General features: G+C 34.3%; 2 protein-coding genes across 2 annotated transcripts; both read left to right on the plus strand.

Moving 5' to 3' along the window:
• Nucleotides 1-649: 649 nt before the first annotated feature.
• Nucleotides 650-8,042, plus strand: LOC115982117 (outer envelope protein 61). The gene is made up of 11 exons (XM_031104639.1): nucleotides 650-938; nucleotides 1,257-1,487; nucleotides 2,442-2,498; nucleotides 2,647-2,775; nucleotides 3,106-3,183; nucleotides 3,302-3,372; nucleotides 3,822-3,871; nucleotides 4,012-4,210; nucleotides 5,665-6,232; nucleotides 6,649-6,792; nucleotides 7,471-8,042. The coding sequence occupies exons 1-11, from the start codon at nucleotides 843-845 to the stop codon at nucleotides 7,615-7,617; spliced, it is 1,770 nt and encodes a 589-aa protein (XP_030960499.1). The 5' UTR covers nucleotides 650-842; the 3' UTR covers nucleotides 7,618-8,042.
• An 85-nt stretch (nucleotides 8,043-8,127) lies between these two features.
• LOC115982127 lies at nucleotides 8,128-9,746 on the plus strand. Its single transcript, XM_031104648.1, has one exon. It carries the CDS (start codon nucleotides 8,619-8,621, stop codon nucleotides 9,306-9,308), a length of 690 nt encoding a protein of 229 aa, XP_030960508.1. The 5' UTR covers nucleotides 8,128-8,618; the 3' UTR covers nucleotides 9,309-9,746.
• Nucleotides 9,747-12,967: the final 3,221 nt, after the last annotated feature.

A 12,967-nucleotide genomic window follows, 5' to 3' on the forward strand; every position in this document is an offset into this window, starting at 1 on the left:
TAGGCGAAGATTGAATCCTAGATCTCTTATTCAATTATCAAAAACTTTACCAGTTAAGCTAACTTAAACCCACTATATCATATCATCTTTACTTAGTTTAAGATTAAGGGTTTTGTTTATCAAAAAAAAAAAAGATTAAGGGTTTTCTCAACCCAAAAAAAAAAAAAGCATAAGATTAAGGGATAAGTAAGATCTAGGAAAGTGAAAAGTAAGTTAGATGTATTAACCAAAAGAAGAAAGAAAGTGGAGATAAACTTAAAGATAGTGAGATCTGATGTGGCTTCACTTTATTTTATTAAGAGTTACAAAACTGTGAGACACCTGGAAATAAACTTACTGATGATGAGAGGGGGGTTTCATCAGCATTTCCAGTCGCATTCGCATTCGCTGGCAGTGACTGGAAATAAAATAAAAAGAAGAGGGGCATAAAGGTAATTTTAAAAATAGAAACCAAACGCTTATTCGATTCTTTGGAGAGTAGACTTAGATTTCCAGTTGGACCTTTAAGTTGAAAATCATAAAAAATTTAGGTTCAGTTTTGGTGGGCGCGTGACACGCAGCCTCTAATAAAATTACCAGCTCTGCTACAAATATTTATTATTGTTCGGCAATTATTCATTCATTAATCATTTCCTAAAACCCAAACTGAAAAACAGAAACCGAAACTTCCCAACCAAAAGTAAATTCCCAAATTTAAAAACCAACTCTCTCAGATCTCTATCTTTCTGCAGAAGTAGAATCACAAGAAGAAGAAGCTGTTATTGTTAGAATTTTTGTGGGTTTGAGATTTTGATCTTTCTGTAATTGAAGTTTGGAGAGAGAGAGAGCGAGAGAGAAGAAGAATGTTTAACGGAATGATGGATCCAGAGATGATAAGGCTCGCTCAGGAGCAGATGAGTCGAATGTCACCTGCCGATTTCGCTCGAATCCAACAACAGGTTTCTACCTAACCATTCAATCTATGCTTCTAATTTTGAATTTTCTGTTTTTGGTGTTATTAGCTTTCTATTTTGATTACATAATCTGCTGATTTGATTAAATTCTGAGTTTTGAGAATTGGGTATCTCAGAAATTTTCATTTCAAGTTCTGGGTATTGATGTGTTTGAATTATGGTCGAATTGGGTGTGATTGGGGCTATAATTAGAAACCCACATTTGAAATTTTTTTTTTTTTGTTTTGGGATCTTTAAATTGTATGGTTTTGTTGGTTATAGTTATTGTTTTTATATGGGTATCTTATGTGAATGGCATTGCAGATGATGTCTAATCCAGATTTGATGAAGATGGCCACTGAAGGCATGAAGAACATGAATCCTGAAGACTTGAAGATGGCTGCAGAGCAGTTGAAACATACCCGTCCCGAGGAGATGGCTGAGATTGGTGAGAAGATGGCTAATGCATCGCCCGAAGAGATAGCAGCTATGCGTGCCCGTGCTGATGCTCAGATGAGCTATGAGTTGAGTGCAGCTGAGGTGCTGAAGAAAAAGGTATATTTTGTAACCATCTCAAGTAATGGCTATCCATTTGTCTATGTTAAATATGGATCAATTTCTTTACAATGATTAAGACCTGTGCTTGACAAACATGATATTAGCTTGAGGGCCTAATCATCTTGTGCTTGTGAGGACTCTTCACTTTGAAGCTGAGGATGTAAAAAGGAATGCATTGATAGTAAAAAAGGATATGTCAATTAAGGAGATAACAGGGACTTTAGATAGAATAGAATGGTGGAAAAGAATACATTTGGCCCACCTTGGTTAGACTAAAATGTTAATTTTAATTTAAAAAAAATTTGAAGTTTTAAACATGTCATTTGAATACGTAAGTGTAAATTGAGAGAATAAATTAATGCAAAAAATGTCAGATATAATCTTTAAAGGACAAAGTTTTACTCCAATTTGGCTTGGAGGAATCTCTTCCATACCATTACGTGGTGGATTTTATAAGATATCCACATGTATTAAATCACATGGTTTACTAACTCATTTAAAAAGGAATGTGACTATTAAGTAGGTCATGTGACTGAAAAAACAAGTGGATGCTTATTTGAGTTTCTATGTAGTGAGTTGGAGGAAAATTCTCTATATCTTTAAATCCAAATTCACCTTAAAAGGGGTATTGCTTTAATAATACGGAAAGAATTTTAAAAGAGAATAAGAATTTAAAATTCACTTGTATATCACTTTTCAAATATAAGACCCACAGCATTTAAGATATATATATATATCGATTCTCTAAAAGGAAAGAATTTTGGGTTTAGAGAAGTCAATGAGTGGCATTTCTTAGGGGAGGGTTGTTGGGGGTGCATTTATCCAAATGACATGAGTCAAATTTTTTCTGGTTGGGGTTAGAAGTGGGTAGACGGGTGATAGCCCCCCTTCAACCCTCTTGGCTTGGTCCATGTCTACCATGCATTTATGGATTTATTTTCAATTTGGCAGGGGAATGAGCTTCACAACCAGGGAAGGTTCAGTGATGCCTCAGAGAAATATTTGCTTGTAAGTGAACTTTTGTTTCTGTTTGAACCTTTTATTTACTCATTCATACATTCATTTATTTTTGTTATTGGTCCAAGAGATTGTTCTCTTGCTGGGTGTGGAGTCGCTTTTGACTGATATAAAATTGTTTTTGCTCTCTATATCTTAGGCAAAGAAAAATTTACAAGGCATTTTATCCTCCAAAGGCAGAACAGTTCTGTTGGCATGCTCACTCAACTTGATGTCGTGTTATTTGAAAACAAGACAGTATGATGAATGCATAAATGAAGGCTCTGAGGTATGAAGAAGTCATTTTTCTCTTCTGGTATCATTTTGTTATATGATATTGGTTGTCAATTGATCATGTCTATATCCATACATTTTGGCGTAACAATACCCACTGATAAAACAATATGTAGTAATTGAAACTAATAAATTAGGGAGCCTAGCATAACTGATAATATAACTAGGAAGAGTATCCGAGAACATAAGCTAACATATTTCCTTTTGTCTTGCTTTATGCTGCCTATGTAAGTGGACACTATTTTTTTATTAGTTACTTTCTTCGCATGCCTGTAAGTGTCTTTCCACCTTTAATCTAAGTTATTTAGTTCTTTTATTACTTCAGGTTTTGGCATATGATGCGAACAATATCAAAGCTCTTTACCGAAGAGGACAAGCATACAAAGAACTTGGTCAATTAGAAGTGAGTTCTATGTATTTATATGCAGTGATTAACTAATTGGTCTTTGAAGGATGTATATATTAATGTAACTGTATGCTGATTTGCTTGTGTTATCTAATGGCATTTCTGAATATGTTAGGATGCTGTGTCTGATTTGAGCAAGGCACTTGAAGTTTCCCCAGATGATGAAACAATTGCAGAAGTTTTAAGGTGTGCTCCTCTCTCAATCTCTATCTATCAACCAAAGAATAATGAAAGTATTTGGTGAACATGTCATATGTACAGCTGATGTATGCATCAATGTGAGTCCTTTGGACTTGGTTTGAGTGGTGAACCATATGCAATAACAGCTAATCTTTGAGATCTTAAAAAAGAAAGAAATTTTTTATTTTTTCCACTGAGAATCAGTTGATAATTAATCCAAATAGTTTGCAAATCACAAAATTTTAAACATATCATGTTTTACTTCTTTAAGCCTACGGTTTATACCATTAAGACTGTTGCTAATCCTATAAATGGCTCTTATATTTCAGAAATCAGGATTCTTGATTTTTTGGATTTCACATTCCCTCTTATAAGTTATTTAACTCTCATTTTTAACATTAAGAATCTGAGCTGTCAAAATTGACAAGTTAAATGGTATCAAATTGCTGACATAGGGATGCAAAGGAAAAATTGGCCAAAGAAGGGGGTGGGCATGCACGAAGAGGTATGTTCCTTTCTTGTTTTTTTTTGTTTTTCCTTTTTTTGGGGTCCCTGTATTAACTTCTTAAATGAGTGAGATCTATAGCATATATATCCCAGATATACAATCTTTTGACTTATTATTAATCTTTGCTTGTTTAATAGGTTTAGTGATTGAAGAAATTACTGAAGAGGTTGAGACTGTCAATTCCGAAAATCATAAAAGCTCATCCATGGAGCATTCAGTGGTACAGCCACATCAAAATGGCGACTCTACTAAGAGTCAAAGTACAGTTAACAGAGGGGGTATTATGTCCAATTCTGAGTCTTTGCATGCTTTGAAAGATGACCCAGACACAATCAGGTTTGTTTGCGTCCATAAAAGAGTTATTGCCTGCTTGTCTAATTATAATTTCTTGTTAAAGATTACTTGCATGTGACCATAACATATTACGGACCTCATTTAGTTTTGGAGTATTTGGTGAGGTGTTTGTTCTTGTTTACTACATTGACTTTTGTTATTTGCTATCATGGATCCTCTAAGATACAGTAATACATAATTATCATTACCATGAATAATTTACATTATGTACTGCAGAGAAAAATCTAATGGTTGGTATAAAATTCCATGCTTAAGCCCAATATATCATGGAGGATGTAGTAATTTGATAATGCAATAGTTTTGTTTGGCAAAATAAAAGTGATTAAGAGTGGATATTGGATGAACATCAATTTTCACCTGACTACTTTTCCATAGCAGTGCATTCATTTTTTCCTCTAAAGCGAAGCGCCCTCACAAAAGCGCGCTTATTTGAGCTTTTTGTAAATTTTTTTTAAAAAAATCCTGATTTGATTTTTAGCCATTAAATCTAAATATGTTTGATATAAGCCATTGATTTAATATATAAAAACTAATAGTGTGGTGTGCTACCATACACCTAGGCCTATCTCTTTAGATATTTTTGAACTTTTAACCACAACCACTCAAACAAACACTAAATCAAACACTCACAAAGATAACATTACTTAACATTCTAGTACTTTTTAACCTTTGCCTTCTGGGTTCTATACTTCTATCGTTGATCTTAACATTACTTAAATCGTCGATCTTTTGAAGATAAAGAGAAAACGTTGGAGGAGTTAAAGATTTTATGCCAACGCAGTCTATTGGAGTGGTCTCATTGTTGGGGTTTTACAGAGTGTTCTTCTCTCTCTGAGTTTATGCCTTCCCTTAGCTTAGTTTCCTGACTTCCCTCTTGCTGTTGTGTTGTGTTGTTGTTCATCATCATGAACATCTTGTACTTCTCTTTTATTTTTTTTCCCTCTTTAATATAAGATTTCTGATTACCTATCAAAATTTTTTTTTTTGATTCAACTATGTTTTGTAATCATGGCCACCAAATATCATGGTTGCATATATTTTGTAAAGCACAATAGAATTATATAAATGTTATATAAATTATATAAAATGTTTTATTGTAATTTATATGATTAATTGATCGCTTGCGCTTTGTGCTTCGTGCCTAGGCTCTAGGAGGTCTTTGCGCTTAAGTGCGCTTAGCGCTTTTAACAACACTGGTTCAGGCTATATTTTGCAACAAGTTGTCTCAGAACTGAATTTAATCTTGAAATAAGATGTAGTCCTATTGGGAATATATATATATATATATATATATATATATTTCCCCCTGCTGAATTCTAATTTCTAAGGGTCTTGTCCTGTTAATGCATCTGTTTCTATGTTCTGTACAGTCATTGAGTTATAAATCCGTAAGATAGCTAACCTTTGTTTGTGTGCATGGTGTATTTGTTTTACAGATCGTTCCAGAATTTTATTTCAAATGTTGATCCGGACACACTGGCTGCCATGAGTTCTGGAAAATCTGGAGAGGTACCTCCTGAAATGGTTAAGACTGCATCAAATGTGATCAGCAAGATGTCACCTGAAGAACTTCAAAAAATGCTTGAAATGGCTTCTTCATTTCAGGGGGAGAACCCATATTTTACGGGAGGTTCCTCAGATAATAATCCTGGCAGCTCAGTTCCTCCAAATATGACACCTGACATGCTTAAAACGGCAACTAATATGATGAATAAAATGTCGCCGGACGACCTTCAGAAGATGTTTGAAATGGCATCCTCTTTGAAAGGGATGGACTCAGTTCCTACAGCAGCAGCTGTAAAAGGGGTTTCAGATACTGGGCCAAAATCTTCAGCTGCCCAGGAAAATCCTGTAGTTAATAGATCTAGTGTTGTGGGTGAATCTAGTTCATCTCGTGATATGTTTTCAAATTTAAGAACTTCTACTCCATCAAGCTTCCCATCCTCGACTCCTGATTTGCAAGAACAGATGAGAAATCAAATGAAAGATCCAGCAATGCGGCAGGTTTGTTGATTTTATAAAAGCATAAATTAGATGTTTGGTTGCTATATGTAGATTAAAAATAATAAAAATTTCCTAGTGAAATGTTCTTAAATGTTTAGTGAAGCCCAGTTTGAAATAAAAATTTTTCTTTTCCCAAAAAAAAAAAAAAAATCTGTCAGATGCTATATTAATTTTTATCATTAATTTGAAACTTTATTCGATGCAGTCAGACTACATATGTTATGACAATTTTCGATTTCTGTGTATTTTTTGTTTCCACTTTTGGATATTACTCGGTCACTGGATACTGCTTGTTACTGAAAAAGTATAGCCCCAAGGATGAGTTTGCACTTTGAATTGTTTATTGTGCCAGTGGAATTACATTATTTTCTGTGGCTAAAAGAGTTCATGAATAAAATTTGCACGATCTTTGGCAGATGTTTACATCAATGATTAAGAATATGAATCCAGACATGATGGCAAACATGAGTGAACAGTTTGGTATGAAGCTTTCTCGAGAAGATGCAGCAAAAGCTCAACAAGCTATGTCATCATTATCACCAGACGACTTGGATAAAATGGTACCAAATCTTTACCCAAATTTTTAATGCATGTCTCATTTTTTTTTTTTGGTTTCCCACAGTGTATCCTCAAAGCTTTCAACCAGAGACTAATGCATGTCTCATTCTTTATAACAGAACTAGCTAGAAATTTTTAATTTGCAATATAGTATTCTAGAATATGTTCAGTTTGTCTAAATCTTTGCATCCTTAATTTATAAAGAAGATATTTCTTCAAGTGTTTAGAAGGCATGCATCATTGTCATTTATGAAATGTCACTGCTATTGTCATGAGTGAATTAGATATGATTTGGATCGACTTGACATTTGGAAGATGGATGAAAATAATATCAAAGAAAAGTGAAAACCACATTATGAGACTTTTTTTTGGTATAGATTGTCTCAGAATTGAAAAGAAAATCTATAACACACCCCTCAATTTAAGTGAAATTTATGTTGTTTCACTCTCATCCTATGTAATGTAATGAAAGTTTTAAGATTCAAAGTGTCTTTAGATGTATAAATTGTTTGACTCAAAAACCAGTCATTGGAGATGAGGTCCCTTGAAGTTACAGGCTATAAAAGAGTCCTCTTGAGAAAATATACCTAACTCATCTGATCCAAAATTTGCACAGCTTACTGTTACTGTAGTTGATGATGAATATGAGTTTTTTGGTTTCCTGTGAATTGTTGGTGCAGATGCGTTGGGCAGACAGGCTTCAAAGAGGAGTGGAAGGTGTAAAGAAGACAAAGAATTGGCTGCTGGGAAGACCTGGCTTGATTCTGGCTATATGCATGCTAATTTTGGCGATGATCCTTCATCGGCTGGGATACATTGGTGGCTAGAAATCTCAGTCATGTAAAAATCCTATGTAAGTTCATACTCTGGATGATTGACAAGTGTAGAAGCTGAACGTCCTTCAATAATCTCCAGGAGGGACGGAAAATGCAATGCAATGTTTACTTTAAGAAATGGAATACAATATAAAAAGGGGTTAGGGAGAGAGAGAGAAACCGGTTGGGGTGGGGAGGGGGTTGTTTGATGGATAAACATGATGCACAAGATTTGTTTTTTTTTTTTTTTTTTTTTTTTAATGCGGAATTCTTTGATTTATTGAAACCCGTACTGAAAGTAGAGGAAACCCGTACTGAAAGTAGAGGAGATAAGATTACAGTGCTAAAAGGGACTCTCAAGGAGAGACCCCAATTACGGAACTGACTGTCAATAAACTTATGTAGTGTGCAATGATTACGGATATGTGATTTCTTGAGTCATATTGAATATGTATGTGTATATATATATATATATATATATATATCTATATATGAAACCGGACGAGTGAGAGTAAAAAACTATGCGGGACTCTTTTATTTTTATATAAATATTTGAGAGAGACTTTATGGGATTTGACTCTCTAGAATTATTGCTTATAAGCTTTGAACATAAGATCGTCTTCTGCTCCACCTCACTCCAAACTTGAACTAAAACCCAAGTGGTGATAAAATAAACAGTTTCATTGTGTTATGTCAAATTTATCAAAAGGTCCAGCCACACTATTGTAAGGATTCATTATTTTGTATAACATATTGGGTTGCATGCAATTGTTCATAAAAGATATATAGAGAAGGCACAGTTGTGTGACATATTGGGTTACATGCCACGTCATTTCATTAAATAAATTTCCTATAAATTGTGGGTTTACAAAGCAGATCGTTCTTAATTAAAAATCTCCAGCCATTTCATTTTATACATCGCTCCAAGAAAGTCTCTTAGATTACAAACAATTCTGATCGCTCCAAGAAACTCTCCTCTTCTGAGAAAGTTTCTCTTTCTTTTCACAGAATCCATGGTGGGGGATAGAAAACGAAACAGAAAAGAAGCAAGTATGGGTGAAGGCTCGAAGGCAAGCACGTCCAAAGATCAAGAGGATGGTGCTACGACTTTGGAGGCACAGAACAAGAACAAGAAAAGAAAGTATGTTGTTGACAATGGTAGAGCAACCATTAATCCAAAACCAAAGGAAAATGCGAAACCAAAAGGGCTTCAAAGCACACCTGAGTCCCGCATTTATGCCTATGAGCTCCCAAAGATGCCACCAGTTAGGAGAGATATTGGCAGCTTAGTTAAGAATAATGAATACTCTACACCTTTTGAGAAGCAGTTGCAAGACAATGATATCAAGCAACATTATCGTCTTTTCTTGAGCCAAAAAGCTGTAAGAAAGTTCCTCTTTCCATTGTTGAACGATGAAGAGCTGCAAGATTTCGTTCGTCAAGGAATTCCAGTCACGGCGTATGATGTACAAGGCAATGCGTTTCCGACGGAGTTCAAGCAAACTTCATGCAAGGATAAGCGCCATATACTTACTCGAGGATGGGCAGAATTCTGTAATGAACATGGCCTACGAGCGTTTAAAGATTTTGTTACGTTGTGGATGTTCCGCCATAAAGAAACGGACAGGCTTTGCTTTGTCATCTCCATAAGAACAGTTGACGATTTGGATCATGGCATCAAGCCGAGGCCAATCAATAATTAGTCGAGCAATATATGGATATGGCATGCATGCAAGAACCAAAAGAAGGCTTCTTTTTGAGTTACTGACAGTCTTTTTGGTTTGATTCTTGATAGTAAAGATCGTTTTCTTGGTTTCTTTGGCGTTGGCTTTTGGTATCTCACTAGGTAGTAGTAGTAATTCTTTGCCTCTGGCAGTTACAGGGACAGTGTTTTTAGTTTGATTCTTACTAGTTGTGATAGTTTTCTTGGTTTTCTTAGGCGTTGGCTTTTGGTATCTTACTAGCTAATTAGTAATTTTTTGCCTTTGGCAGTAGGAATTAGTACGCATAAATGTTCATATTACAGGGTTTCAATGGCAATGGTTGATTTTGCAACAGTCTTGCGGGAAAATACATATTGTAGCAATCTGTAAGATGTAATATTTGCAATAACAATGACCCTCTAAGATGTAAAATTCAAATTCTCAATTGTTCTTCGTATGCATATTATTCAACAATATGTCTTACTTTAGAGAGGCACATGAGTTTGTTTGTCTTATTTTAGAGATTAAATTCTACAAGGACGTGGTGTAAAACTCATGTTTTACTCATTTAATCTCAATATATCACATTATCTTATTATATATTTAAGAATAAATATAATCACACTCAATCAATTCTAATACTCATATATAAATCCAACCAAATTGGAAATTTATTGAGATGTTATTAGGTGTGATAGGATGTATTGAATTTTAAGTAAAATGCTGACGTGACAATTACTTATTGAACGGTATAAAATATGAATTTTACACCCTATCTTTATAGAATTTAATCTCCTTATTTTAAATTTTAATGTGTACTTTTGGAAGCAATGCATGTGATTTGTTGCTTTATCCAATATATATTGTCATGTATTCTAATTAATCACGTTTTGCCTTTTTCTTTCATGAGTTAATGGAATAAAATATTTTGGTATGGATATTTTATTTTTTCTGAGTTATCAATGTACATAGTCAAATCTAGTTACATTTTTTCTATTCTTCTCAACCAAAAAAAAAAAAAAAATAAAGTTACATTTTTACTATCTTAAGAAAAAAAAATCAAGTTAAACATGATGTAATTTTTTGTTCATGTTAAACTACTTAATAATTAATAAATTTTTTAAAAATTCACAGTTAGATCATAAGTTCTCATCCTTCTTGACATATAAATCAAATTTTGTGTTAATAAAAAATTATATTTTATTCAATTTATAAACTCATGTCTTACAAATGCCAAAAAGAAAAAAAATATTGAAAATACTTATTAGTATTCAATTTATCTTAAATTTGATAAGTAGGGAGTGTAGAGAAAGAAAATGTAATAAAATGGTAAAAGTTTCAAAATTAATACTGTAGGGATATTGGGCCCAGAGGTTCATTATCTGTTTATATATTGGGCCTATGACCCAATCCGAGGACGAGAGTTTGTCCAAGGAAGAGATATCTTTGTCAGAAGAGACTGTGTTAGTAAGTAGAGAGATTAGTCTTGGTCATAACAGCTCAAAGGGGTGGGCCAAGGATAAACACATCCTTGGCTAACCAATGTCGAGGTTCGAAGAGGTTGTCTGTCGTCTCGGGTAACGTTCTAGGAAGTTCTGTTGGTGCAAATATGTATTGCAGTGACATCAGACAGGGAGAAGTCTTAAAAATATCTTAGGAGAAAGCTGCTGTCTTCGCATTAAATGCACTGCAGCTAACTCTCTGGTTGCATTAATGTAGAGGTGATGCCTGAATAGTGGATTTTAGTCTTACAACTACTACATGAGGACTTATAGAGAGTGCTGATGGGATAAGTATCAAGACCAACTATCTGGTATGCACGTGGAAGGTGGAGATGAAAAGGGGAGACAGTATAAAAGAAGAAAGAGACAATGAGACAAGGGGATCGGAAAAGAAATAAAAAATTATTGTAGTATCAAGAACTGACTTTGTAATCAAATCTAAAAGAAATATATAAGAACAGATCTCCTCGGACTTTGCCGATGACGATTTTCTTCATTATAGACCTGTCCATTTACATCTCCTTGTCATCTAAATCTACTTTTGTGTTTGTCTAATTCATTAGAGCTTAGTTTTCCAACCTATTTTCTACAAATTCATTATTTTGGGCTTTTTGGGTCTCAGTCCATCTATCTGTTGGGCTAGGGATTCAAATCTGGTCCATACAAATACTTATTGAATGATGTGGTATTGTCAAAAGTTAAATTAGATATAAATTTCCTTTTTTATCTCACACCTTAGAAAATTAAAATCCAAACTTAGAAATAATTTTTCTGCAAGTTATCTTGAGGCTTTCAAACACATCCCAGCAAATGGTACCCGATTGAAACATAGAAAACATAGATTCGAATCGCCTACTTGCAGCTACTTCAAAGCCAACGTGATACTCTTTGGTTAGATAACTAAGATATTGGTGAATATCACATATGATCAAGAAAAGAGTAACTATAATTACATGAAAACCAAGAAAGCAGTTACTAAGAAATAGTGGAATGAGAGTACGTTTGGATTGCACTGATTTCCAGCGCGTCTGCGTTTTTTTTTTTTTTTTTTTTTTTTTTTTTTTTTCACGCGTTTTTGAGACTTGTGGCTACTGTTCATGCACTGTTCAATGAACAGTAACCGCAAAGTTTGACTTTTCTAATTTTTTTCAGCCAATTAGTGCACATCATGTACTGTTCACGGACCCACAAATTTCACTTTTCAGCAACTTTTTCATTAAAAATGGGTTCCACGATATTATTCACACATTTAAAAATTATTTTGCTACAGTGTTTTTCAGTTTTCAGTTTCAGTTTTCAGTTTTCAGCTGTATCCAACTGGACCCTGAATATCAAATATGAATATCCTGGAATAGTGAAGGGTGTTTCGTAATATTCCATTCCTTGAAAGCTAGTGAATATTAGAGGCAATGAAACGATAGCAACTATAAATCTTTCAAGTCTCAAAGGCGGGGGTGTCACATTCGGTTAACCGAACGTGGTGACAGCCTAAGAATGAATCCTATCCCTACCTAATAAAATGAGATGCTGGTAATTGCTTGTAAAAAATGACATAATGCTAATCCATGTTCCACACGGCTAAGGAAGCATCGTTTTTAAATATCATTATGGCTTGGTCATTTGGAAGAGATTCTTTCTCGATCAAAATAGTGGAATGAAAGGCACTACAAGAAAGATATACATCTTTTTAAATCGCCTTGCAAAGACAGACTTTTAAGTCTCTAACTATGATTAGATGCATTCCAAAACCTTTTACTGACCACTATCAAAGAGTAAGTTTTTTCCTATACTATAGTTGCAAGTCTATTGTTGTGTTTTGGAATTAGAGGAAGCAAAACATACTTCAACAAGTAAAAGCTTTGTGGCAGGGACGGACCCAAGTGGGGGCCCAGTTCCCCTTGGGTCCAAAATTTTTTACTTATAATTACGATATATATTTTATTTTTGTAGTTCGGCTCCTATTTCAAAACTTTAACCTTTATTCTCCTCAATAAGTCTAGCTAGCCTCATCCAAATAGCAACTATCAAACCCATAAACTTAACAAAAATAATAAAAACATTCACAATAATGATTGTTGTGGGGCCAGAGAATTTGTGACTTCGGCCCACTTTACATTAGGGTCCAAGGCTCGAGCCGAGGAGAGGCATTGCCGAGGA

Source organism: Quercus lobata, chromosome 1 (genome assembly GCF_001633185.2).
Source record: "Quercus lobata isolate SW786 chromosome 1, ValleyOak3.0 Primary Assembly, whole genome shotgun sequence".
NCBI lineage: Eukaryota > Viridiplantae > Streptophyta > Magnoliopsida > Fagales > Fagaceae > Quercus > Quercus lobata.